The sequence below is a fragment of the Tripterygium wilfordii genome, chromosome 2, assembly GCF_013401445.1.
Source record: "Tripterygium wilfordii isolate XIE 37 chromosome 2, ASM1340144v1, whole genome shotgun sequence".
Lineage (NCBI taxonomy): Eukaryota > Viridiplantae > Streptophyta > Magnoliopsida > Celastrales > Celastraceae > Tripterygium > Tripterygium wilfordii.
In genome coordinates, this window is record NC_052233.1 from 11364526 (window position 1) to 11389837 (window position 25312).

The following is a 25312-nucleotide window of genomic DNA, read 5'->3' on the forward strand; positions in this document are numbered from 1 at the left end:
AAAACATAAATTTCTATACACTTTTTCTTCCTACACACTTTCTCTTTCCACCCAACCCAACAACATTCCATTCTTCCATATTATCCACAACAAAACTACACCAAAACATTAAATATCAATACATCCACATCAGCAAAACACTTATCCCAATACAGCCACATAAGCAAAACACATTTTACAATACAGCCACATCAGCAAAAGACAACATCTTTGTTGGCCCAATACCACTTCACCATTGCATTTGCCCTAAGCATGGGTGAAGGTTCGAACTTTGACAGTATTAAAATTGTGATCATCATAACAATTACTAAAGAGGTATTGGAGAGATTACACCACCACTCGCTACCATCATTCAAGAAGAGGTAGTTACATTACCACCCACTACCATTACTCAAACGGGTTACTGGACCACCCATGATTTCTAGTTTTCAAGGTAGAATGTACGAGATCACAAGAAGAGGTAATTACATTACCACCCACTACCGTTACTCAAACGGGTTACTCGACCACCCATGATCTCTAGCTTTCAAGGTAGAATGTACGAGATCACATCACTCAACCTCTTTCTCACCTTCATAATCAAAAGAGGTGGTGGGCAAGACATTATACAAGAAGAATATAACAGGGCCAAGGGAGAAAGGTAAGTTCTGCAATAATGTTGATTTTTGGTGTGAATAAGTAGATATCAGGTGTGAAAAACAGTATAGAAAATGCTATTTAATTAAGTACTCCTATAAGGAAATGGAAATCCCAAATACATAATAGACTGCAATTAAGGTCTAAAATATAGAACCAACCACATATACTACTATTGATCAATAGAGTTAGGAAGTGCAATATTTTAAACCTTTAACATCCTACATGATTAAAAGTAGTAATTTAAGTCATTACATATATAACAGAAACTCTAAAGCAAAGATTACTATCTTGCCATACTTAATTAACTAAGGATGTGCTAGTAGTGCTGCTGCTGGTAATGGTGGTGGTGATAGTCCACATTACTGCTTTCTGCTACTTCTTTTGCTGTCATGATCTCAGTCTGCCACAATCCTCTTGATGGGTTTCTAGTCAACTCCATCAATGACTCTCTCAAATTATCAGCTTGAACCATCTCACTGTCCTTTTTCTGCAACCCAAAGATGTTATATAATTAGAAACTTAGAGTATACAATACTACTCAGGTGCGGACGTCCGTAACTTTTTGACTCCACTATTATTTGAACAAGTGAGGTCCAAAGCAGTGAATTCTCATTTGTTATTTCATTTTTCAAAACTACTCAAAAAACAGAGTCCATAAGTTTATAAGTTACGGGCGTCCGCATCTGAGTAGTGGTGTACATATATGTATTTACTTAAATAGAAAAAATGTCATTATATATATACACCTCAACATGGAACACATTAGAGACAAGGCCTCTGAAGCTGGCCACATTAGCATTTGTCACTTCCAGGCCCAAAGAAAGCAATGCCTCCATTAACTTGACAAAGCCTCCTATTTTATGCTCACAAAAGACCTTCACAAAGAACTCATTCCCATCTATTTGCGACACCTCCACTTGTACCTAAACCCAAACCCAAACCCAAACCCAAAAGGAAGAAAAATCAAATTAAGAACAAACTTATGTTTAAAATAAAGAAATTCATATTTTTATATATGTATATATACCTCCATTTGTTGAGCCTTGTCAGCAGTACTTTCAGAGTCTTGATTATTGTTCTGTTTGGAGATGCTAGCAGTCCCATAAAACCCATTTGGAGATTTGTGATGATGATGATCATGTCCAGATTTGATACTAGTCCCAACTGAAGGTCCTCCATTTTGGCTCAAAATGTCTGGCATGACACTGTTGTGGTCATCATCATCATCTGAATGATCATGATCTTCAAGCTCATCTTGTAGTTCTTTTGCTTGCCTTTTTAGCTCCTTCACAAATTCAATTGCATCCCCAAGAATTGAAGCCCTGTCCAGCTGACAATAAAACAAACAAAAAAAATCCAAAAAAACCCATTAAATTAAATTCCATAAAGTTTAAATCTTTATATAACACAAACAAACCCATTAAATTAAATCCCATAAAGTTTAAATCTTTATATACTATGCAATTAAATCAAACGAAGACTGTCATTGTGACATACCTTGGAAATTCTAGGAACCAAAGATCTAAGAGTGTAGAGCCTGTCATTGAGCTTCTTCCTCCTCCTCCTCTCTGCCAAAAGATTCTTGGATTGCGGTCCCTTCCCGCTCCTCCTAAACTTGGAATTGTCATCTTCATCATCATTTTGATCACTACAATAACTATCCGAGACAGAATCGGATCGCTGCTGCCTAGTCGTTGTCTCGTCCTTGATGGATGAATCATTGTCAATCCCTTCCTTTGTAGCATCCACATACTGCATTTGATCATGAGATCCTTCAAAGAAGATATGATCACCATTGTTGTTAGTCTTGCTTTCTGGGGAGTAATTGAATTGGTGCAGGAAGTTCATGGGAGGACTGCAAAGCCTAATTCGATCCACCGTGATGTCGTATGGGAGATCACCATTACTTGATGATTGAAGCTGATCATTGTTCATGATCATTGGATGATTATTATTAGCATTGTTAGTTGTTGAGAAGCATGTGTCCATGTTGTTGCTTGAATTGTTCAATATTGCTTCTTGTTGATCCTCCAATGACATGTGGTTGCACTGTGTTGTGATGAAATCTATCACATGTTGATCTTCAGGCACCTAATAATCATCAGAAAAAAAAGTATTGACAAATTAATTAGACGATCCGAGTCTAGGATGCTTGGTGTCGTTCTCAGTTGCAAAAAAAATAATAATTAAGGGAAGAAAAAAAAATATATATATACTTGTTCGGTGACAAAGAGCTCAATTAGTCCCCCATGAATTGGAATCAAAACTCTAGTCCCAATTGTTTCCTGCAAAATGTATCAACATTAAATCATTAAAAGCTCTGTATGTACAGAAGCATATATATATATATATATATATATATATATATATATATATATAGTTGCTTACTTCCAGAAGATTTGAATCTGAGCTAGCAGAGAAGTTTAACCACTTGGGTTGATTTGATATCAAACTTTGTGCATGGATCCTGTTCATTTCAACAAATTACACAATCAAAGAATTCATGATGAGGAGATTAAGACAAATCTAGATATAATTAAAACAGTATGGTACATACCCGGAATCTAATGCCATGGATGAAGGCAAATGAGCAAGAAGTTCACAAGATTTAGTTCTTGAGTGTTGAAACAAGACATCCCTGCAAGGAAGGATAGGAGAGAGCAGTGGAAAATGACGATCAGCTTCTCCATCTTCAATGCTTTGATCACTTCCAGCACAACAGCAATCCATCCACTCAATGAACCTAATTTTTCACAAAAAAAGAACAAATTACTAAAATTAAGTTCATACACAAACATAATGCATGAATGAGCACCCGGGCCGGAGAACCCCAGTTTAAGTACGTATCGGATGTCCAAAGAGTAAGCTTATATAATATCATTCTCGGTTATCAAAAAAAGTAAAGCGTGAATGAATATCATGTACATATACATAATCAATTGTTTCAACCTTTGATCTTCACTCAGTTTCCAAATCACACAATAATTCCATCCCTTCAAACCCACAAGGGATCTTAGTGTATTCTTCGCCAGATTGTTGGAGAAATTCATGTTTTCTGCAACATATTGACATACAAACTAATTAATTAACAAATTAAATCCAAAATTTCAGTTTAATTACAATTAAATGATAAATTGACCTGGCATGCAATACAAGCTCTTCCTCTTCTTGGTTCCTAGGGTTATGAGAGTAGCTCTTCTGACTGAACAAAGAAGGAGAAACAAAACAAGAATGGACCAACAAACAAAAGAGAAGTAGAAAAGACAAAAACAGAGATAATCCATACAAAAAAAAGTACTTTCAACTGATTGTCATCCAAAACCATCCATATATCAGCAAATTGAGAAGATTCACTAATTATATCTATCTTCAAGAACAAAACAATTGGCACTTTTACTACAAGCTATGTTGGTATATATATTTATGGAACTTGGCATGTTGTGGTTTGGTAGGTGAAGTGCAGTGCTTGCATGACACATTAGTATTTTAATTGGATATTTACAGATAAATATTATATATTAGTTGTAATGATGGCAGGTACAGATTGTGTGAGCTAAGATGGCGTGCAAAACCCTAACTACCTTTGCAAAGTTGATTTGAGAACATTTCGTTTTGGTTATATATTCTTTCATGTCTCAACTACTCTGTAAAGTTTGAACCATAAATGTGTAAATATATATATGATAACGTGTTGGACTTTGGGCCAACTTACCGGAAATTTCTGTGCGCTTGGGCCTAACTGCCCGAATTTAGACCCGTATCAATAAGGTTAGGTATACATGACTGCTACTAGCACACTTCAAGGGAAAATGGGAAATGTAGAGCAAGAACAGCTACCAGTTCTTATAGCTTTGAAACAGGCAGACCTGCAAACACAACATTACTTCAATTTTAGAGAGACTCCTCAAATACAAAGAATTTATCTTGCTATATGATAAGATAATGGAATATATACTTAAGGCTTTTGCATTGATAATGCCAGGACTGGCCACTGGAAGTTGAGCATTCTTGTTCAAAAACGGTTCAACCCTGTAGGGATCACCCCATACCAGATATCCTTTAATCTTTCCATGTAATATGGAGGGGTAAAGAGTTGACATACTCTAAATTCTAAATTCTGCTAATAGTTGGAACTGAAAATTGGACTTGAAGAAGCTTTGATTATTGATACCAAAACGTTAAGAGCAGCTAGAGTGGCCATTCCCTCACGAGTCCACTGCACAAACCATAAGGATTAAAAGTAACAATGACAACTCCATTGACATTCTCGTACAGTAGTTTCAGACACTAATTTAGCTCTCCTAGTACTTAAGATATTTTAAAGAACTGCATAAAAAGCTGAAGTGTGATAAAGGCATGTCTAAAGGGTAAAGAAGGAAAAGGAATATGACCATACAGGAGTATTGCCAACAGCAACCCCATATTGGTTAGCAGCATTAACATCAACATTGTCATATCCACAGCCATGTTACTGAAAGCTCTTCCACCTGCTCTACTTAATGCCTGAAACAATGTCTCTCGTCTCTCTCCCCAATCTTCTGTCAACTGAAACCACAAAACCAACCAAATTCCTCAAAAACCCACAAATCGTTCAATGATTTCAACTTGGTCTTAGTTGGCTAAACGAGTTTACAATACATCACCTGTCCAATGACTCTGTCACATTTATCACCAGTTAGAGCCACAATATCCTCCACAGACAAAATATTCTTCTTCTGTGTGCATATCTAAACACGAAAAAATAGAAGAGTAAACTCTCAAACAGTCGAACTCCACATGAGCCATTAAAAAAAGAATAAAACAAGAAAAGAGAAGAAATTTCACTCACTTCAACACGACAATCTTGCTCGATTAATATATTGATCCAGCGAGATCCCAGCATGGGTTTGGTGCTAACAACCCCGTACTTCCCATTTGGGTTGCAAACTTCAATCGCAACAGGCTTATTAGCCATGAAAGCTTCGACTGTGTAGAAACTGAAAACACAAGCTCTTCCAAATTTCATCTGCTCTGTTTTATTTAATAACATACACTTGGGATAAAATGCACCCGCGGGTGCACCATACAAATCAATCATCACCGTCGGATTTCATCTTTTTATTTTATTGTTGACTACAACACCTCTTGACTCCATGATCATGAGAGATGTAAGCGAATAGGGTGCACCTGGACATGAGTGGATTTGGGACTTTCTGGACCTCTCGATTTGGTGACGACGTGGTCTTCAGATGAAGTGACACGTAGACGGAGATAATCGGAAGCGCGCGAACCCAATTGAATCGGATTTACCGATTTAGAATGGACTGGGCCTTGTTTTCTTTAACGGTATCAATTATGGGCCGGGTCTCTCATTCATCCATCCAATCAACCCCTGAACGCTTTTCATGGGCTTTTCTTTCATTCATCTAAAACGGGCTTCTCAACAAAAGCCCAACCCCTCACTATTTGTCAGTTGGGAACCGCGTGTGCCGAGCGCGTGTCTGCTCGAGGGTTATACGTGTCATCGTGCGCAGGACTTGCTTTTTCTAGGCTTTTGCTTTTCTGGCCGAATTTGCGAATGTGGTGAGAAGGAGAGGAATGGACGTAGAGGACTAATATTTGTTGAAAAGTGGGAATGTGGTGGCGGGCTGGCTGTCACTTTTGTTTTTGACTTAGTCAATAGTACAATTGACAATAACATTAATAATTATCATGGACCCATTATTATGCACCAAATTACATTGACAAGTTTTAGTCATCAAACCACCCAAATTATTTAATGTCCACCTAGATGTTGGATCAATCCAATGTCTCTAATGTGAATATTTGGATCCCATTATCATCCTTTTGGCTTTGGGATGTCAAGTCAAAAGGATTAATGAATGTCCACTCAACACTTTACTAAAGATAGGAGTTTCAGTGGTTGAAATCCCAGTTGATTGGTTATATGAACAAGATTTCATGTGTATCATGTGAGACATATGAAATTCATCATATGCGTTCAACTTGATAATTAAGATACCAACGGTTGAAATATTTATTATTTTCGCCAACCTACTATGTTGACAATGTTAATTTTTTATTTTTTAACACCAGAAAAACTTAAAATACAACCCCTTTATGATGATTTGGAATATTAAATAAATATTGAGTTTCACTTATTTTCATTTATTTGGCAATATAAGCAAATGTGGCAGTTAAATTTGTATTGCCAAATAAATCAATAAATGAAAAATCCCCAATTTAAACCCTCCTTTGGACTATTCTCTTCTACCCTTTATCCTCTTCCATATTTCTCTCTGAAAATCTCTATACCTTGGAATCCCTTTTAGACAACAGAGAGGGAGGCCATGGAGAGGCTTCTGTATTCGTCCTCTCCAACCCCTCTGAAAACCCAACTCAAACAACAACAATCGTCTCCTTATCTATCTCGACTGGGACGATTTCACTCTTCAAGACTTGGTCTTTTCTCATCGCCTCGCTTGGATTTCAGGCGGGTATCCTCACTTATCTGCAGAAATGAGAACCCAGCAAGTCCTTGCAGAAAATTGTCGGCACTCTCTGTTTCCCGGGTTGACTCGTCAGTTGGGTCGATACCCAATTCCCATTTTCTCAAGGAGATCCCTAATGACGGCTCTACGCATCAAAAGGTACTAATTTTCGCTGCTGTGATTTGATGGGATATTTTTTTTCTTATGTGTTCTTTTATTCACCTTAATTTTATGGATTATACGTTGCTGTTGCTTATAATTGTGCCGAGTTGATTTTGCTTATTTTTGGGTCAAGTTGTAATCATATATCCATTCAGTGGCAAACGGGGAAAATGATAATTGGGTTGGTGGTTCATGAATTGTTTGGTTGCTGGGAAAACACTGGTGGAGGAAAAGGAAAATTGAAGTCCTTATTGCATTTTCTGTTGTTTCCATGGTGAAAAAATTATAGATTTGGATTAGAAAGTCTGGAATTACATTGTTATTTATACTTTGGGTGACTTAGTCTCAGATTACCATCAGTTGTTTAATTTGAAGATATAGAAAAGTTACAGATGATTATGTAAGCTTTCTGAGATGATTGTTAGAGGTCACATCTCAGAATTTACTTATCTGCCTTCAGTATGCTTTTGGTTCTGCTGCATTGGTGGACAATGAACATAAGCATCAATCAACATACCGATAAACCCAGGTCTACTGAGACTTGATAAAGATTAGATAAGAAGATTCCTTCCCTATAGAGAATTAATCTACCATACGGTCCATACATATAGTCTGCTTTGCAGTAATAGCTAACTGAAACAGTTAACTAATGCTCTAAATATGATCGCACGATTGACACTTAACTGCCTCCTTCCTACATAATTTTGGAAAAAAACTTTAAGCTGTCTAGACTTGTATTATGGAACTGCCACATAAAACTGCATAACCATCTTAAAAGTTAAAACTACCCATTAAACTGCACAACCTTCAAACATAAAACTGCATAACCTATTTTCATGTAACAGCTTATAACCTCCTTTCATGTACTCTTTCGCCTTGAGTGACATGGCTTGATCCACATACTTGAAATTAGTTTAGCAAAAAACCTTAGGTTGGTGAAGCTATCACTTGCCTATAATCACTTAGAACACCCACGCAATATTGCAGTACCTATCAAAACCATATTTGTTTGTTTTGTTGTGGAAAAGAAGGGGTAGCGGGGGTTTGCACTGTAGAAGTGTATCCATTGTGCACATCTTCTCCGCCTGTTCTCTTTGGCTACATATATTATCACCTGCATCAAAAAATTGCAACAACATGGTACTTAAAGTTTATTCCTTGTAACACATTGTGCTGAAATTTCGGTGGATTTGTGGTGTTTGAACAGTTCAACACTGATTCCATCTTCTGAACACTTAGCGCTGTTATAATGCTGAAAAACTAACTAAATTTCCCATGTTCTGAGAATGATTCAGGCAGTAAGTGCCCGGACATTCGTGGTATTCTCTGCTCTCGTTGTGGCCTTGCTCCATCCAATTTTTGCATCACCAGCTTTTGCAACCTTCCAAACTGCAGCTAAGACTGCTGGTGGTGGTGCTGCTGCTGCTGCAGTTGGGAGAAAACTGATTCGAACTGAGTTACTAAGTAGTGCTTGGACTGGTTTCTTTGCTGGCTGTTTACATACGCTGTCAGGTCCTGACCATCTAGCTGCTTTAGCTCCACTGTCAATCGGTCGTACTCGAATGGAGAGTGCTGCCGTTGGAGCTCTATGGGGCTGCGGTCACGATGCAGGTCAGGTCATCTTTGGTTTACTATTTCTACTTTTAAAAGATCAGCTACATATTGAAGTTATCAGAACTTGGGGCACAATAGTGGTCGGTTTGACTCTACTCGTTATTGGTGCTATGGGAATTCGAGAGGCTTCTGAGGTTCCTACTCCTTGTGTTGCTCTTGGGAATGGCGAGTGTGACATTGGTGTATACGAAGAGCTTCAGAACCCCAAAGCTGGAAAGAAGAAGGTTGGCTTTGCTACTTTTGCCACTGGGATTGTGCATGGGCTGCAACCGGATGCACTAATGATGGTATTGCCTGCACTTGCTTTGCCTTCTCGTATGGCTGGTGCTGCTTTTCTTATTATGTTTCTAGTCGGGACTGTATTCGCAATGGGAAGCTATACAGTATTTATTGGATCATGTAGTCAGGCGTTAAAAGATCGGGTACCTAGAATTACTGAAAAACTCACTTGGGCTTCTTCCCTGATCGCAATTGCTTTAGGCCTTGCCATAATCATTAGCCAGTTTTTTGGATTGACCCTGTACTGATCCATCTGAATATGAAGATCCACTTATCAGAAGTTTATTTTTAGTGGTAGAAAGAGATTAGAAAGGGTCATTCGATTTGTTTAATGAGAACTCTATTTGGGCAGCTATCTTTCTCAATGAGAATCATCATCCTTAATTTACCTGATTTCAGTTTTCAATGTTTGTAATTTTAAGTACGTTCGCAGTAAAAGTCCTCTGGATTTTGGAATTCTTTATGATTCATTTGTGGCAAGATTTGAGCAATTTGCAGTGCAAGTTATTGTTATGGACCTTGAAATAGTCTCTCCGCATATGTATTATGTATGTGTAAGATCTGCACGTTCTCGATTCTGTCCACCATGGGAGTCTTGGGCACGAAAGTCCAGAAAATATTATATTTAGTTGTCTCCATATCATGCATAACACCAATACCACAAGCCACTACACCAATACCACATTAATTATTTGTCTTCCTTTCTTTAATTGTTTTAATTTTTTTACAAAACCAGGCAGGTCGGCCCGTTTGAGCCCGGGCCCGACATGACCTTTACTTTCAAGGGTGGAAACCCAGGCCCAGCACGTGAAGGGTGTTTGGGTTGGGCCTAGCACGGGGCGAGGGGATCCGTCTGACACCTCTATGCAAAATCAATCAAATCATCAATGTACACGCTAGCAGCAACTCATAGAATCTCGTGCCTTTAATGAAACGTTAATTAGTAAAATTAGGGAAGACAACGGGTCGGATATCCTTCCAATTGTGAAATACCAAAATCATTTTCATATAAAGTATCTTATACCAAAACTATTTAAATTTTTAAAATTGGAACCGTTCCATAATCATTTACAATCGAATACTTATTTATCATTTAATTTTTAATATATTTTTCATAAATGATTGAATAATCGTTTCAAAATATTCTGACAACGGCCCGTTAAACCGTCAATGTCCACATAAATAGCAACTTCGATAATCCCATGCCTTCAATGAAACGTTACTTAGTAAAACTAGGGATGGCAGCAAGTCAGATATCCTTCCAATTATGAAATACCAAAAACTTTTTCATATATAGGATATAAAATATCCTATACCAAAACTATTTAAATTTCTAAAATTAAAACCGTTCTATAATCATTTACCATCGAGAACATATTTATCATTTAATTTTTAATATATTTTTATTTTTTCATAATATGCAAATTTGACGATGGCCCGTTTGACACCTCTTTGCAAAATCATTGAAACTGTCAATAGCAACTCTGAGAATCCCGTGCCTTTAATGAAACGTTACTTAGTAAAACTATGGATGACAACGGATCAGCAGGGACGGAGCTACCAAGGTCCCCAGGGGGGCATGTGCCACCCCTGGATTTTCAAAAAAAATTTACTATGTATATATATTTGTGTAAGTACGGTATAATGTTTTTATTAGTCTGGTGGAAATGGTGTGTAAGCTTTCACCATGGTGCCCAAGTTCAAAACTCATGAGCTGCAACTTCATCAGTCTTTATTTTTTTTAATTTTAAATAATTCTCTCTTGAGTTCCAAACTGGTTTGCAGCCCCTTTCTCTTTCTTTTTAAAATTATTTTGTATTTTAAATCATTATCTCTTTTTCCACAAAAAATATTTTAAGTAGGTAATAAAATTTTATTTTTTATTTATTATATCTTATATAGCTTACTTATAGAATACTAATATTCTAAAATAGAAATACATTTTAAATTAATAAAAAAAAGAACTGAATTTGAATTGAATAGAATAAAAAAAATGGAGTATGTAGGTTTGGACTTTGGGATGTTTATATATTTGAAGTTTGAGAGTCATATTTCTAATAGATTTATGTTTATAATATATTCTCTTGAAAAGACGACTAAATTAATTGTTCTATGTTGAGTGAATTATGGTAACTCAAAATCATTAAAACTAGTGATTATAAAATTTTTTTTTTTTATTTTGCTCGTTCTCGTAATAATATAAAATGGAAGCACTACACATCCATAAAATAAACATCCATAAACTTACATAAACATATGACATGCTTATGTGGTTTCTTTAATAAAGTTTGTTTGTTTTTTTAATCTATGTGACATGCCTATTTGGCTTGCCACCTAGATTATGTAATTTTATGAATGGGTCATTTTAGAATATAAAATATGTATAGATTTTACTATTGCACATCAAATTATATCTACTTGACTAAATTTTAACAAAAGACATATAAATAACCTAAAAAAAATTTCGGCGACACTGCCCTAGAACCAACGTGGTGCCCCTCCTCACCCCAAATCCTAGCTACGTCCCTGCGGATCAGATACGTTTCTAATTATAAAATACCAAAACTGTTTTCATATATGGTATCTTATACGAAAACTATTTAAATTTCTAAAACCAAAATTATTCCATAATAGTTTACTATCGAGTATTTTTCAACAAATGGGTGGAGGATCGTTTTCAAATCCATAAATCTGAACTCTAACTCACCCCCAAACTTGAGTCCGAAACCCAAATCACGTGGTGGAGGAGCCCACTTTCGGTACCCAAAACGGATGTCGCACCGGTCGCACGTCTAATCCCACCCAGAAACTTGCACCCCGAAAAAAAAACACACAGAACCGTACGAGTACTGGAATCAAGCGGCAAACATGGATTGGCCCATAATACCAGGACAATAGGAAAGTACCTAACGACCCTTTCTCTTCTTGTATTTCCCCTATAAAAGGCATGCCTATAATTGCCAATGCAGAAGCTAATTAACTGGTTGTTGACGCAAATAGAACATGTTCTTTTCCAAGCTGTTGCTGCTCTGCCGAGTTGGTTGGCTGCTGCATACTTTCTCTGTGAATACCAACCAACTCGGCAGCTTTTGGTTTTCCATTTCCATTTCCATTTCCTTTTCAAAAGATAAAATTGATTGTCCTGGATAATGTCAAGATCCAAATATTAAAGGAAGAAATAATTAATATGGTCATATGGGGCTGTCTCTCTATGTGAGGTAGTGTACAGTACACAGTAAAACAGAGACAGGCAGATGAGGAGGTCTGACATTGCTTTCAATCTCTCCTATTCAAGAATCAACATAGAAATATCCAAAAGTGATAAACTTTACCCAAAAGTGGGAAGAAAATAGTAAAAGAAAGATAATGAAATCCCATGAAAGGGAAGGAAAAAAGAAGAAGATGCTCTGTAATTGTTCCACTGCAAAACTTTGTGTTCAATTGTTTGCTGTTTTTGAGGACAAATTCATGCACCGAAATGGGTCCTGATTAAGAGCATCCACATCAGATTACCTAAACATGAATCTGTCTGTAAAATAGGGAAAGATTATAGAGATTTTGTCAAAATAGAGCTCTGCATCAGATTACCTAGAGGTTCCCTATTTTACAGAATATGAACAGTAGTTCCCTACATCTAGAGAACCACTATTCACTTCCTTAAACATAAAATAACATTTTTTACTACTTTAGTTTCTCCTCTCTCCTCTCTTCTCATTTTTTCCCTCATCTCTCTTCACTCCTCTCTTTCTCACTCCTCTCTTTCTCTCTCCTCACTCTCTCCTCACTTTTTCTCTCTCTCCTCACTCCTTTCTTTCCCTCTCTTCTTTCTTTCTCATCTCTTTCTCTCTCCTCTCCTCACATTTTGACTCCTTTCTCTCTCTTCTTTCTCTCTCCTCATTTTTCTCTCTCTCTCTTCTTTCTCACTCCTCTCTCTCCTCACTCCTTTCTTTCTCTCTCATCACTCATCTCTTTCTCTCTCCTCTCCTCACTTTTTCACTCCTTTCTCTCTCCTCTGTCTCTCCTCACTTTTTCTCTCTCTTCTTTCTCTCTCCTCAATTTTTTTCTCTAATTTTTAATAACATTAATTTATTATTTTAATTAATATATTGTTTTAAATGTAATTAATTTATTATTTTAAATAGAAGTAATTTATATGAATAGAATAAATAAAGGAAAGAGAAATAAATATTATTTTAATGCAATAGAGAATATGATAGGTAATCTGATGCAGTGTTGTTTGGATAGGGAATCTGTAAAATAGGGGAAAGTGACATTTTGTCTGTATTTTAGGGAATCTGTTAAGAGAAACTGATGCAAGTGCTCTAAGACTCCGGAATTGACCCATTTTAATCAAAATTTGAAAATACTTCTTTCTTTCTCCTTTCCTGCCCATTCTATTTTGACTGAAAATGTAAATATCAAGATTGAAGGTAAAATATGTTGTCCTGTAATTATACTGTTCAAACTGATTGATGTATAAAACTAAAATCTAAAAACAGAGTACCCTTAGGGGAAAAAAAAGAGTCCATCTATCTAACTGGGTCCTAATCATAATCTAAACCCGACCCGTTTCCCAACATATTTTCTTTCCCCTGTTTTTTTTCTGGCATTCACATTTTCCCGGAAAATTTAACTAAGGCAAATTGGGCACGAATCAAGAAAGGATTCACAGACTTGGCATGAACAAAGGTGTCTGCAAGGAAGAAACAAAACGCACGAATTCCTAAACTTGCATCCTCTGCAGACCATCATCGTCTGGTCCTCTCCGTTCAAATCTGTTTTCTTGTCTTCATCCACATCACAGAAAGACTCAAACGTCCTCTGCTTCACCACCATTGAAGCACCCACAAGAACCATTGTTATTGTCTTTTTTCCCTATAAAAGGCAGGCCTATAATTGCCAATGCAGAAAATAATTAAATGGTTGTTGACACAAATAGAACATTTTCTTTTCCTAGCATGATGTTGCTGCTGCCGAGTTGGTTGGTTGCTGCATACTTTCTCTGTGAATAACAACCAACTCTGCAGCTTTTGGTTTTCCATTTCCATTTCCTTTTCAAAGCTAAAATGGTTGTACTGGATAACGTCGACATCCAAATATCAAAGGAAGAAGTAATTAATATGGCCATATGGAGCTCTATGTGATGTAGTACGTAGTGTACAGTACACAGTAAACACAGACAGGCAGATGAGGAGATCTGACATTGCTTTCAATCTCTCCTTCCTGATGTGAATAATCAATTCAAAGATCAACATAGAAACAGATAAAAGTGATAAACATTACCCAACAGAGGGAAGAAAATAGTAAAAGAAAGATGACGGGGATCCAGCCGCTCATATATCAGCATATGATTTCATGTGAGATACGTGAAGCACACAAATATATCTTGAGTTGTATGTATAGAATTTCAATCAAATGCGTCACATCGTATAGAATATATGGAGCTCACAAATTTATTTGAATCGTGGGCGAACAAATCAACGATTGGGATAACGTGGAATCTTTTATCATTTTCGAAAGAAAATGAATTCCCATGGAAGGAAAAAAAGATGCTCTGTAATTGTACCACTGTAAAACTGTCTTCAATGGTTTGCTGTTTTTGAGGTACCACAATTATAGCACACTATATGAACAGTCAGAACAGAGTCAGTACACAGGACAAATTCATGCACCGAAATGGGTCCTGATTAAGACTCCGGATTTGACCCATTGTAATCAAAATTTTCTTCTTTTTTTCCTTTTCCCTGTCCATTCCATCTTGACTGAAAATGTAATATCAAGATTCGAGGTTATTGTCCTGTAATTCTTCCGTTCAAACTGATTGATGTAAGAAATTAAAATCTAAGAACAGAATATCTATCTTACTGGGTCCTAATCATAATCTAAACCCGACCCGTTCCCCAAAATATCTTCTTTCCCCTGTTTTTCCCGGCATTCACATTTTACCGGAAAATTTAACTAAAGCAAAACCTCAATGCTGGCGTTCTTTACGGTATTGCAAATTGGGCACGAATCAAGAAAGGATTCACAGACTTGGCATGAACAAAGGTGTCTGCAAGGAAGGAACAGAACGCACGAATTCCTAGACTTGCATCCTCTGCAGACCATCATCTTCTGTTCCTCTCTGTTCAACTCCGCTTTCTTGTCTTCATCCGCATCACAGCAAGACTCAACGTCCTCTGCCTCACGACCATAGAATCCACCGCAAGAACCATTGTTGTTGTTTTCCATTAGTTGCTCAAGCGTGTTGTTTAGGGAAACAACCATGGCCTCGTTCTCTTGTGCTGTTCTCTGCCACGCTTGGTTCTCCATCTCCAATCTCTTCAAGAAATCTTCAAGCTCCATTGCTCTTTTGGTCCCTTGTGCTATCTCTTCGTCTTTCTGTCTCAACAAAGGCATTGTTGTTGATTCTATTTTCTTCAACACCATGCCCAATTGTTGCTTCCTCTGCTCCCTCAACATCAATCTCAATCTCTCATTCTGTTTAATCACACAAACCATCAAAAAAATCAATAAAACAAGACCCAAGAATACTAATCAAATCAATTTTTTTTGTTATTTGAAACAATGGATTGAAACCCACCTGCAATCTGATGAATTGATCCATTTCTTGTCTCTGTTTCTCCTCCTGAGCGGCCAAGCTTTGATAGAAAGGCATTGAAGGAAGACTGGTGGTGTTGGTGTTGACCATGCTGTTCTTCAAGGAATTTGATGCAAGTAGATTCTGATTCTGATACATCTGTTGCTGGTTTTGAAACTGCTGTTGCTGTTGAAGATCAGAGAATGACTGGTTAACCCAACCATTCTCCATCGAATCCTGAGTACCCAACAATGGAGAGTGGGCTTGTATAGCCATCTTGATCACCAAAATCAAAACTTTTCAGATGGGTTTTGCTTCAAATCAAAATCTTGTTTGGTTTCTGGTATGACACATAAAAAAATCAGAGAAGAATTTGGTCTATATATACATATATATAGATATAGATGGGGATGAGGGATTATTTAGAGGGTTTGGGTGTGGAGTTGGACTTTGTGAAGTTTATCTAAATAGTTTCAAAAAGCCATTAATGGAGAGAGATGTGGAAGCAACGACGTAGGCATGCAGATTCTGTGACTGAACTATCGGGTCAGAGACATCACAGGCGTTTGTTTTGATAAATATTGATTATTTATAGAGATGGAGGAGAATTCAATTTCATGTGGGAGATTTGGTTGGTGACAGATTTTAGAGCTGAATTGGTCAGTTTTTATTTATTTATTTATTACTATTATTAATTTTTTAGAGAGAATGAGAGATTTGTCGGTTCGTTATTTTTTTTTAAAATACCGTTGAAGAATATGTTTTTATTGGAATGACACACATATGTTTAATTCAGTCGATTGTCAACCGAGTTATCTTTGTGTTAGTTTGGTTATTTGAAAAGCCTGAATAATAGGACTTATCAAATTTTTATTTATTTTTTATTTCCTTTTTTGGGAATATAATCTTTTTTTTGTGACCTCAATTTTGGGGAGCATAAACTTGTTTAATTGAATTTCTATTTTTTTTTATTTGGGGAAAGAAATCTATATTTTGTGCTCTGATTTGAGAACCCTTTTAATTTTATGGATTGACTGGCCAACTTGGTAAGATTCTAGCTGGACTTCTGATAAAAAGAAAAATCAAATTTTGAGTGATTTTTAATTTCTCTTCCATATTAGTAGTTTTCTAAATATTGTTTTCTTGACTTATATAATATTTGACAGCAAATTAAGATTTGCATTCCTCTAATTATGGTATTTATAAGCGAATTAAGTAGGTTTTTATAATAGAAAAAGCAAAGAAAGTCCAAAACTATTTTGACTCCAAATAATGATAAATATTTGCACAAAATAGAAGATCAATAAAGAATTAAAGAGACGGATTTTTTCAAATATGTTCCAATTTATATTAAATTATAATCCAAGCTTTGTTAGATGGTAATTAATGGTGATATTTTGTATAAATAATGTAAATACAATTATTAACCTAATAAGTTTGTTTTAATCACAACAAAACCAGAAACGGAACAGATTAAGAATTTTATCAATCCCATTTTCATTAGCCCATTTTAGGCATGTGTGGAAAAAGTGATTATATGCATTTTGTTTTAACCAAGAATAATATCATAAAAGTATGCCCTTTGCACATTCGATTGTGCCTAAATTCGTGTCGTCAAATCCATTTACATAGAAATTTCCCTTTCAATAATGGGGTAAGTTGGGTCAAAGCTCAACATGTAGCTATAAGATTATTGCTCTCGGTGAGAAAAAAAAAAAAATTTTTTTGAGTTTGTAGGGTTTAGCATGGGGAATATACACCATTAAAATATCACCGAAGTAGTCAAGAATTGTATGTACAATTTCATGTGAACCCTCCCTCCTCCATCATTGATTCATTGTATGTCTCATTATCAATTATGATTTTTGGGAGTGCACATCCAAAAAAAGAGAGACCCATTTCTTGAATTTGGTGAAAATTAAGTCCACAATTCCCCATCTACAATGATCTCTCTTCGTCCCTCTTGTTATTGACAAAGTGATTTGGATGCACCAATACTTCATACTTGGTGGGTCTTACTTGTAGAGTGGCAAACCCAATTGAAGTTTCTCAAGTGTTTCTGTCTTTTTGGTTTTTCAATACGCAAATGATGATTTGGGCATAGTTTTAATTTGACAAAACAAAAATAACACATATTTAGAAGTAGGGGTGGGTATGTTGTACTAACAAATTCCACAATATATCTTTTATTTGAAAAATAAATAGAAATCATCGCGATCAAAATATTAATTTTTTTAGTTTATGTCAAATGATATAAAATTGTTATGTATTTTTCATGTTAAATTTAATTTTTATTTCGAAAAAAATCATCGGATGTAGCCACCTACACCTACTCGGAAGTAGGTGGTAATTGATGATAAACACACAAAAGAGTTTATAGAATGTGCGTTAACTTTCAAATGGAGACCAATTTCCATAAAAAACGCATAGGTGTCTAATCAAAGGATTAATGATCTTCATTTGGACTAAACGCCTTCCTCATAAGCAAAAAGTGACACACAAAGTTTGATTCACAAATCTTTTCAATTTCCTTGAAGTTTCTTAATCAATTAATTAATATTAATATTGTCCTTGTCTTCTCACACTATAATATTGATTGCCATGATTGAAAGAGACGAGACGCGGCTTTGACGAGAGAGTCTATCTACCAATAAGCTAATTTTGCCATTCCACTTCAAAACAAAAAAAAGCATGGCATTCCTTAATAGAGTTGTAAAATAATTAATTTAATGTTTTAACAAATTATCTCTAATTAATTAATGATTAATCTTAATTAAATATATTTTAATCATGAGTTTATTATTATTCTTCTTTAAGGATTTTTAATTAGATTTGATCTTAACCCATACACACATGGGATAAGATTACTATAAATACGAATTTATATCACTTCAATCCATTATTATAGTAATTCAAATACAATGCAAGTAAAGAGATATTGTCCGTGTAGGGTCAAAAATGTCATTTCCACATGGTTTAATTGCATGCCAAAGTGCGATGAGTGAGGCCTTCCATGCATGAACTTCATGGGGGAGGGCTAAGAAAACCTGCCACTGGTGACCACCTGGCCTTCATTGATCTCGACTCGGAACTATATATATATATATATATATCTTTCTTTCTGGTCGAGAGCACGCCAGCATTTACTTTCATTGTTAATTTGTTTCTTCATCTGTCCATGTGTCGATGAGGACCGCCAATAACCTGTAAATGTTAGAGAGAGAGAATGATAGTCGTGAAAGTCATTGACATCGTGGATGCTGGCGAATGAATCTCTGATAATTAAATCAGTGACGTGATAAGGTAGAGAAGTAGGGAGACAAAAAGTCAGGGTAGAAAGAGGTCACCGAGACCGTCGCAGTGAGCGCGACATAGGAGTGTTGTAAGGGGCGTTTATGTGGTGGTTGGTGGTAGTTCAATGATAAGACTTAGTGTGAGAGTGGGAACTAATGAGCAAGAGAGAGCTTGGAGTAAATGCTTATCAAAGTGAGCGTATTTGAATCGCTCACTCTCAAGGTGAGGGTCCCCCTATTTATGAGGTCTTGAGGGATCGGTCAGGTAATGTAAGCCGTGTTAGAAAAAAGTTTCGTTTTACGGCTTGAGCGTGGCTTGATGTCCCTTTGAAGGTGTGCCTTCTCAAGTGTGAGGTGACAACTTGGGGTAGTGAGTTTGGTGCTGGACAAGCGTTTGGGCCTACGAAGTCCAGTGAGGCTTGTGAGCCTATTTAGTATTTATATTTGGGATGTAGAGAGCATGTTGAGCTGGATTTAGACCTTAGGCCATGATATTTGGTTGCTTCCTTAGGTTGTGGTCCTGTTAAAACTAAAGCCTTAGGTCGTGGACCTGTTCAGCTGATAGTTGCCTAGATTGTGAGTTTGTTATGCTGGTAGTTTGCTTGTGTTGTGAGCCTATGATGAAAACCTTGATCTCAACTTTGGGCCCCATCCTATGTGGCGGGTATTCATTATTAGCACTTTCGTTGAGAGTGCACTTGCTTGTAGATAGGCTCGTGGGCTAATACTATCTTAGGCGGGTTTGCCCCAAAGCCCATCCTTTATGGAGTTGGGTTAGCAAATAATGAGTCATATCTATTGTGGGCGGGTTCCTTAGTTCTCATCAGCCTGATTAAGCTTGTATGTCTTTTAGGTTGTGGGCCTATAAATACTTAAACCTTGTGCATGTTAAGCTAAAGTTGGGCCTGGTATCAAATTTGGCCCATACATGCAGCAGCCATATTATGGGCTTTTGAGTTATGAACCTAGTTTTCCTAATTCTCCATCTTAAGGTGAGCCATGATACAAAGCCATCATTGCTTGAACTTGGCCCAAGTTTTATGAGCTGACTAGAGAGGACTAATAGCTTGGGCCTATCCTTGAGATGCTTAATGGACTCAGGCACATATTCTCGGCCCATGGGGGCCGCTTAGATAGTTAGATTCCACTCCCAACAATTCCAACACTATGTACCCGTTTGGTAAAGCGGTTGTGTTGATTTTCAACGCTAATGGTTAAGCTGTGAAAAAAAAACTGAGCTTAAAACTGTGAAATAAGCTGTAAAGTGTTTGGTGAAACTTTTACTGTTGTTAGCGGTTAAGCAGTGTAAATTTTTTTTTATGATATTAATTATTATTAATGAATAAAAATAATTTATTTCATGTATATAAGTTATTACAACTATAAATGAATAAATATTAATTTATTATTTATAATAGTTATTAATTTACTTTAATATTTATTCAGAATAAATAATTAATTCATTATAAGAATTACTAATTTATTATAGCAATTATTAATTTATTATAGGAATTATTAATTTATAATTATAAATATTAAATTATAATTGTTATTAATTTACTATAATGGTATATTTTGTAGTTTATTAAGAATTTAATTTATTTCATATAAATATTTTATTGAAATATAAAATAGGTGGTACCCACGATTTTTAAATAAAAAAGAAAAAAGTTAACTAAAGTATGTGGGACCCATACCCAAAAAAATAAAAATAAAAAGTGACATCTTTTGGGTATGAGACCCACACCCAAAAGCTACCCCCAACTTATATGGACTACTTGGTGGGGCAGACTGGGAAAGCGAGCCCGCCCCAATCAATGCCCCACCAAACAGAGCCTATATTGCAATTCTTTCTCTAATCATGCCGTAGATTAGACATCTCCATCAAGTCATAAATCATTTTAAAAATGAGAAGCCGACCCAATTCATGGAAAAAATATTCAGTGGGAAGCTCACACCACGTCATCTTAATGATGTGGTGTGCATGTTCCGTTGAATGTGTGACATGTGTTCATATGCCCCACAAATTTTATAGTTTTCCGTTTTATTTTATTTCATTGTATTCTCTCTCCCAATTTTGTCTTTATTGACAAACCCAGAGAGACAAAAACGCATTATCTCAAGTTCTTAACCCATTGTTAACGGCGGCCGCGTCGATCCCCTGTCTCCTTCTCCGGTCAGGTTCCAGATCTAAACTATCTAATCCATTGTCACGCATATCACACTTGCATCTGGAACAACAAACAACTAGAACAAAAGTAAACATCTGGAACAACACTTTTGTGGTTGTGGTTACGTTCACCAACACTATGAATATCAAAACCACCACCACCATGAAAATAGACATCCCTTCTTCACATGCCCATGTCCAAAATCGAAAGATTGAAACCAGAAAACACAAAAGATTGGGTAATTTCCTAGAAGATCATCACCTCTTAGACATGGGGACTCAAGATTGAAACTTCCCCCTTTTCCGTTGAAGAATGCAAACCTAGAAACCTTGACGATTGAATTGATTGGAGAGATACAGAGGAGAGAGAGGCGTAGCGAATTAGGGAAGTCAGAATCTCTCGCTTAGTGGATGCATTCGACTCCAGCGAGTGGAATCACTTCGGTGAGAAGATCAAGTTTTTGAGTTGGGTCCCCTGATCTGGAAAAAAGGGCATAGTTGGTGGGATCGCTTGAATCTCTTTAATGGATTCCAACTGGGATTAAAAGTGAAACGTGTCAAATATTCAGTGGTGTTGCGCACCATGTCATCACAATGACGTGGTGTGAGCCTCCCACTGAATATTTTCTCCAATTCATGTTTGAAAACGATCACACAAACAGTTATAGTTAGTCGATGTCTTTGTCTGTTGACAATCGAGACCAACATTATACAAAGTTTTGAAATTTAAACATTTGATATGAGCGTAAATTTGGATCTTGAGACCACACATAGAAGTTTCTCACTTAATGAGAATTAAACTCAGGATTTTCGAAATTTATGCAATTAGATTATAAAGAAATTAATCACTAGACTATCACACAAATGATTGAATTAATCGATGTCAAGATTTTACAAAAAAAGTGAACATTTTAATGCATGACCAATCTAGGTTTTGACATCACATTGACTGAACCCATGCCATTTCGCTGACACAACCCACTGAACCCATCAAAACATTTAAAAAGCATACGTGAAAGTGATCAGAACCATCCTTTTATTTGTAATTTGGAAGTAATATTCTATTATATAAATTATAATAAAGTGCGAATCACCACTGATACGTGATATATATATGTATATAGTTCAAACTTCAAACTGAAAGAGAATGACGAATAGTTCATATGATAGTCATGTATGTAATATTTTATAAAGATCTCGAGTTCGAATCTTTCGTAATTTAAAAAAAAACTTTAATTGATAATTCCTTGAATGCACACTTTCGATTTATCTTTTGGAATACATGCATATTCAGAGAACTTTGAACAGGATAGAATCACAGAATCTGTGTAAGGGATCAAACCAGAATTGGGAGAGTTCCCATTAATATTTAGTTAGTTTGATGATCGAAGATATTACGGATAGGTGGGAAACCGACAAACCGTGACCCAAAATAAAGTCCCGTGTCCCCACCAAAAGATGGAGATGAGGTTTACATCGTAACCGACGCTGCTTATCTGAACCACGTTGGCCGGTGCATGGATAGCCTCGTTGAACCATGGATTTCAAATTCAAATATGGACACGTGGAGTGCCGATCCAGCACTAAATTACCACTAAACAAACCAACGGTCTGGATTTCACCAAAAAAAGCTGCTTATAAATGGAGGCCCCCTTGTCCTCCACTTGGACAACACCAACTCCATCTTTACAGCAGCATTTTCACTCTAAAAGAAGTATTTTGTTTCGTCTACTCAAGAGGACTATCTGTGTAAATTCGGTCTTTGTACCCAATTACCCATCTTTTTGTCAAGTGTCTGAAAAAACCCAAAAGGAAATGGGTGCTCTCGATCATTTTTCAGATCTCTTTGATTGCTCCCATGGACGTTCTAGGCACAAGAAACGCAAGCAGTTTCAGGTATGGTTTGTCTCGATAGCTTTGTGCTTTGTACTTTTTAGTTGCTCTAGCGAAGCTTATCTTTGCTTCTATAGTTTTATCATTTATGTCTGAATATGAGTTTCAAAAATGATAAAGATTTCACAATTAGTTATCTCAAATTCTCAACTGTTGAGTTGAACGCACAAGATTCAAATGAATTCGTGCGTTCGACATGTCTCGCATGATGTGGATATAAAATTCTGTGTGCATAATTCAAACAACTAGGATAACATAACTAGGATAACATAGATATGGGATGCCTATCATTACTGTTTGAATCTTATTTGTGGATCTGTACTTTCTCTTCGAAATTCAAATCTCACCCGACCCGGATGAGTAGGATGACCGTTCTTCTTAATTCATGTGTTTTGTGATCAGACGGTGGAGATCAAAATAAAGCTGGACTGTGACGGATGCGAGCGGAAGGCGAGGAGGTCCGTGGAAGGAATGAAGGGTGTGACGCAGGTGGATGTGGACCGCAAGTCCAACAAGCTGACAGTCATCGGATACGTGGATCCGTCCAAGGTGGTGTCACGCGTGGCTCATCGGACGGGGAAGAGGGCAGAGCTGTGGCCATACGTTCCTTACGACGTCGTGGAGCACCCGTATGCTCCTGGTGTGTATGACAAGAAGGCGCCAGCCGGGTACGTGCGAAACGCCATGGACCCACAGACTGTCCAGCTGGCACGTGCCAGCTCCACTGAAGTTAGATATACTACTGCTTTCAGTGATGATAACCCTCAAGCTTGTTCTATCATGTGATGATCATGATAAGGAATTTGTGGTTAGGATTGTATTTTTTGCTTCTTGTGTTGGTGGGATTTGGATGTAGAACACTAAATTTTTTTCCCTTTTATCTGTTGAATATATGTATTGATTAAGTTGTTGAAGTTGAAGCAATTTGTAATTCAAATGTTATGTTTATGTAAATTAAGTTATGTACTTTGTGTATTAGTTTGTCAATATTTCAAAATCAAGATAATACGTGTGCTTTTGTGTGACTAAAAATCTCACAACAGTCATGGATGAAAATTTCAAAACGATTTTGCATAATTCAATTGAGTGGTTAATAAATGAAGCAAAATATATCCCTTTTTATGTTGTTGATGTTTTTTTTTCCCCCTAAGACTAAGTATGGAACAAATCTGTTGAGAGTGATCAGCCTGAGATCGTCCTTGAAGGTAGTTGAAACTGCAATCGGAAATCCTCAGCTAGTTCAAAGTTGGGAAATGATTAATTGTCTTGAAAATTAAAATGGACTTGGAACAATATAAGAATTAGAGTGTAGGGGTGTAAACAATTGATTTTTTTTTATTTTTTTAATATGAATTTAACTAATCAATGGATCGATAACTGACCAATCATGTTTTAGGCTCTCTGGGCTTTGAAAATGTGCTGGGTCCAGGCTCCCATGATGTTGCTAATCAGTAATCAGTGATAAGCCCATACATGGGAATAAGTTATAGACCCATAAGAAGAAGAGCCAGCCCAACATCAGCGGTCGATTAGCTTCTTTTGGGAACACTTTTGTACATGGTGGGTATCTTTATTAAAATATGTTTTTCTCGACTCTCTGGAATTCTCTAAGCCCAAAACCAATGAAAATTTGACAAATATAGCGGGAAAGAAACTAATAAAGGCACGTGATTTATGGGGACATTTTGATTGCCAAGGAAACATTTTCCTTTTCGTCCATGAGTTTTTTTTCCTTCCCTTTTCATCCCCCAATTATGAGAAAGTTCTTCGTTTGTATCTCGAATAAATCTGAAGACGAAAAAATCCGACGTGACATCCCATTGTTCGTTAGATCAGATTTTTTCGACGTGCCATATAGGTGTCACGTAAACATTTTTTGACCTCAATCTCACTTGGAAGACTAAAATGGTACTTTCCAATAGTTGAGGGACAAAAATGGGAGAAAAAAAAAAGTTTTGGGATGAAAATGAAACTCGCCCCATAGTTGAGGGACGAAAAGTATCTTTTTGTCATTTTTTTTTTGAAACGGGGGAGGAGGATTCGAATCCTGATCACGAGTGATACACACCATTCTTATGATTCTAACTAGTGGCTCGGACGTTAAAGGATGGATGTAGCTAATTAACCACCATTCAAATAATTAATCATGGAGCTTAGCTTTTTGCCTATAGATAACACTAGAATTGCATCCCCAAGTGAAGTAGATTACTAA

At 36.5% G+C, this 25312-nt stretch overlaps 5 protein-coding genes across 6 annotated transcripts; 2 read left to right on the top strand and 3 right to left on the bottom strand.

The window, feature by feature from the left end:
* Positions 1-831: 831 nt before the first annotated feature.
* On the bottom strand, positions 832-4783 carry LOC120015223 (transcription factor ABORTED MICROSPORES-like). 2 transcript variants are annotated; one of them, XM_038867536.1, is made up of 11 exons: positions 4595-4782; positions 4352-4505; positions 3779-3841; positions 3589-3694; positions 3197-3382; positions 3028-3106; positions 2856-2924; positions 2137-2730; positions 1667-1969; positions 1386-1562; positions 832-1126 (listed from the first exon to the last, which is right to left on the bottom strand). In XM_038867536.1, exons 3-11 carry the CDS (start codon positions 3783-3785, stop codon positions 956-958), a joined length of 1692 nt encoding a protein of 563 aa, XP_038723464.1. In that variant the 5' UTR covers positions 3786-3841; positions 4352-4505; positions 4595-4782; the 3' UTR covers positions 832-955. The 2 variants fall into 2 exon arrangements, with proteins under 2 accessions (XP_038723464.1, XP_038723455.1); XM_038867527.1 differs by having other exon boundaries at positions 3779-4505; positions 4595-4783.
* A 293-nt stretch (positions 4784-5076) lies between these two features.
* LOC120015252 (glycerate dehydrogenase-like) lies at positions 5077-5620 on the bottom strand. The gene is made up of 2 exons (XM_038867586.1): positions 5468-5620; positions 5077-5366 (listed from the first exon to the last, which is right to left on the bottom strand). The coding sequence occupies exons 1-2, from the start codon at positions 5591-5593 to the stop codon at positions 5259-5261; spliced, it is 234 nt and encodes a 77-aa protein (XP_038723514.1). The 5' UTR covers positions 5594-5620; the 3' UTR covers positions 5077-5258.
* A 1255-nt stretch (positions 5621-6875) lies between these two features.
* Positions 6876-9620, top strand: LOC120017148. Its single transcript, XM_038870264.1, has 2 exons — positions 6876-7268; positions 8567-9620. Exons 1-2 carry the CDS (start codon positions 6969-6971, stop codon positions 9410-9412), a joined length of 1146 nt encoding a protein of 381 aa, XP_038726192.1. The 5' UTR covers positions 6876-6968; the 3' UTR covers positions 9413-9620.
* A 5104-nt stretch (positions 9621-14724) lies between these two features.
* Positions 14725-16319, bottom strand: LOC120015956 (probable BOI-related E3 ubiquitin-protein ligase 2). The gene is made up of 2 exons (XM_038868487.1): positions 15748-16319; positions 14725-15644 (listed from the first exon to the last, which is right to left on the bottom strand). The coding sequence occupies exons 1-2, from the start codon at positions 16018-16020 to the stop codon at positions 15123-15125; spliced, it is 795 nt and encodes a 264-aa protein (XP_038724415.1). The 5' UTR covers positions 16021-16319; the 3' UTR covers positions 14725-15122.
* A 6560-nt stretch (positions 16320-22879) lies between these two features.
* LOC120008916 (heavy metal-associated isoprenylated plant protein 26-like) lies at positions 22880-24075 on the top strand. Its single transcript, XM_038859294.1, has 2 exons — positions 22880-23103; positions 23503-24075. The coding sequence occupies exons 1-2, from the start codon at positions 23023-23025 to the stop codon at positions 23884-23886; spliced, it is 465 nt and encodes a 154-aa protein (XP_038715222.1). The 5' UTR covers positions 22880-23022; the 3' UTR covers positions 23887-24075.
* The last annotated feature ends 1237 nt before the right edge of the window (positions 24076-25312 follow it).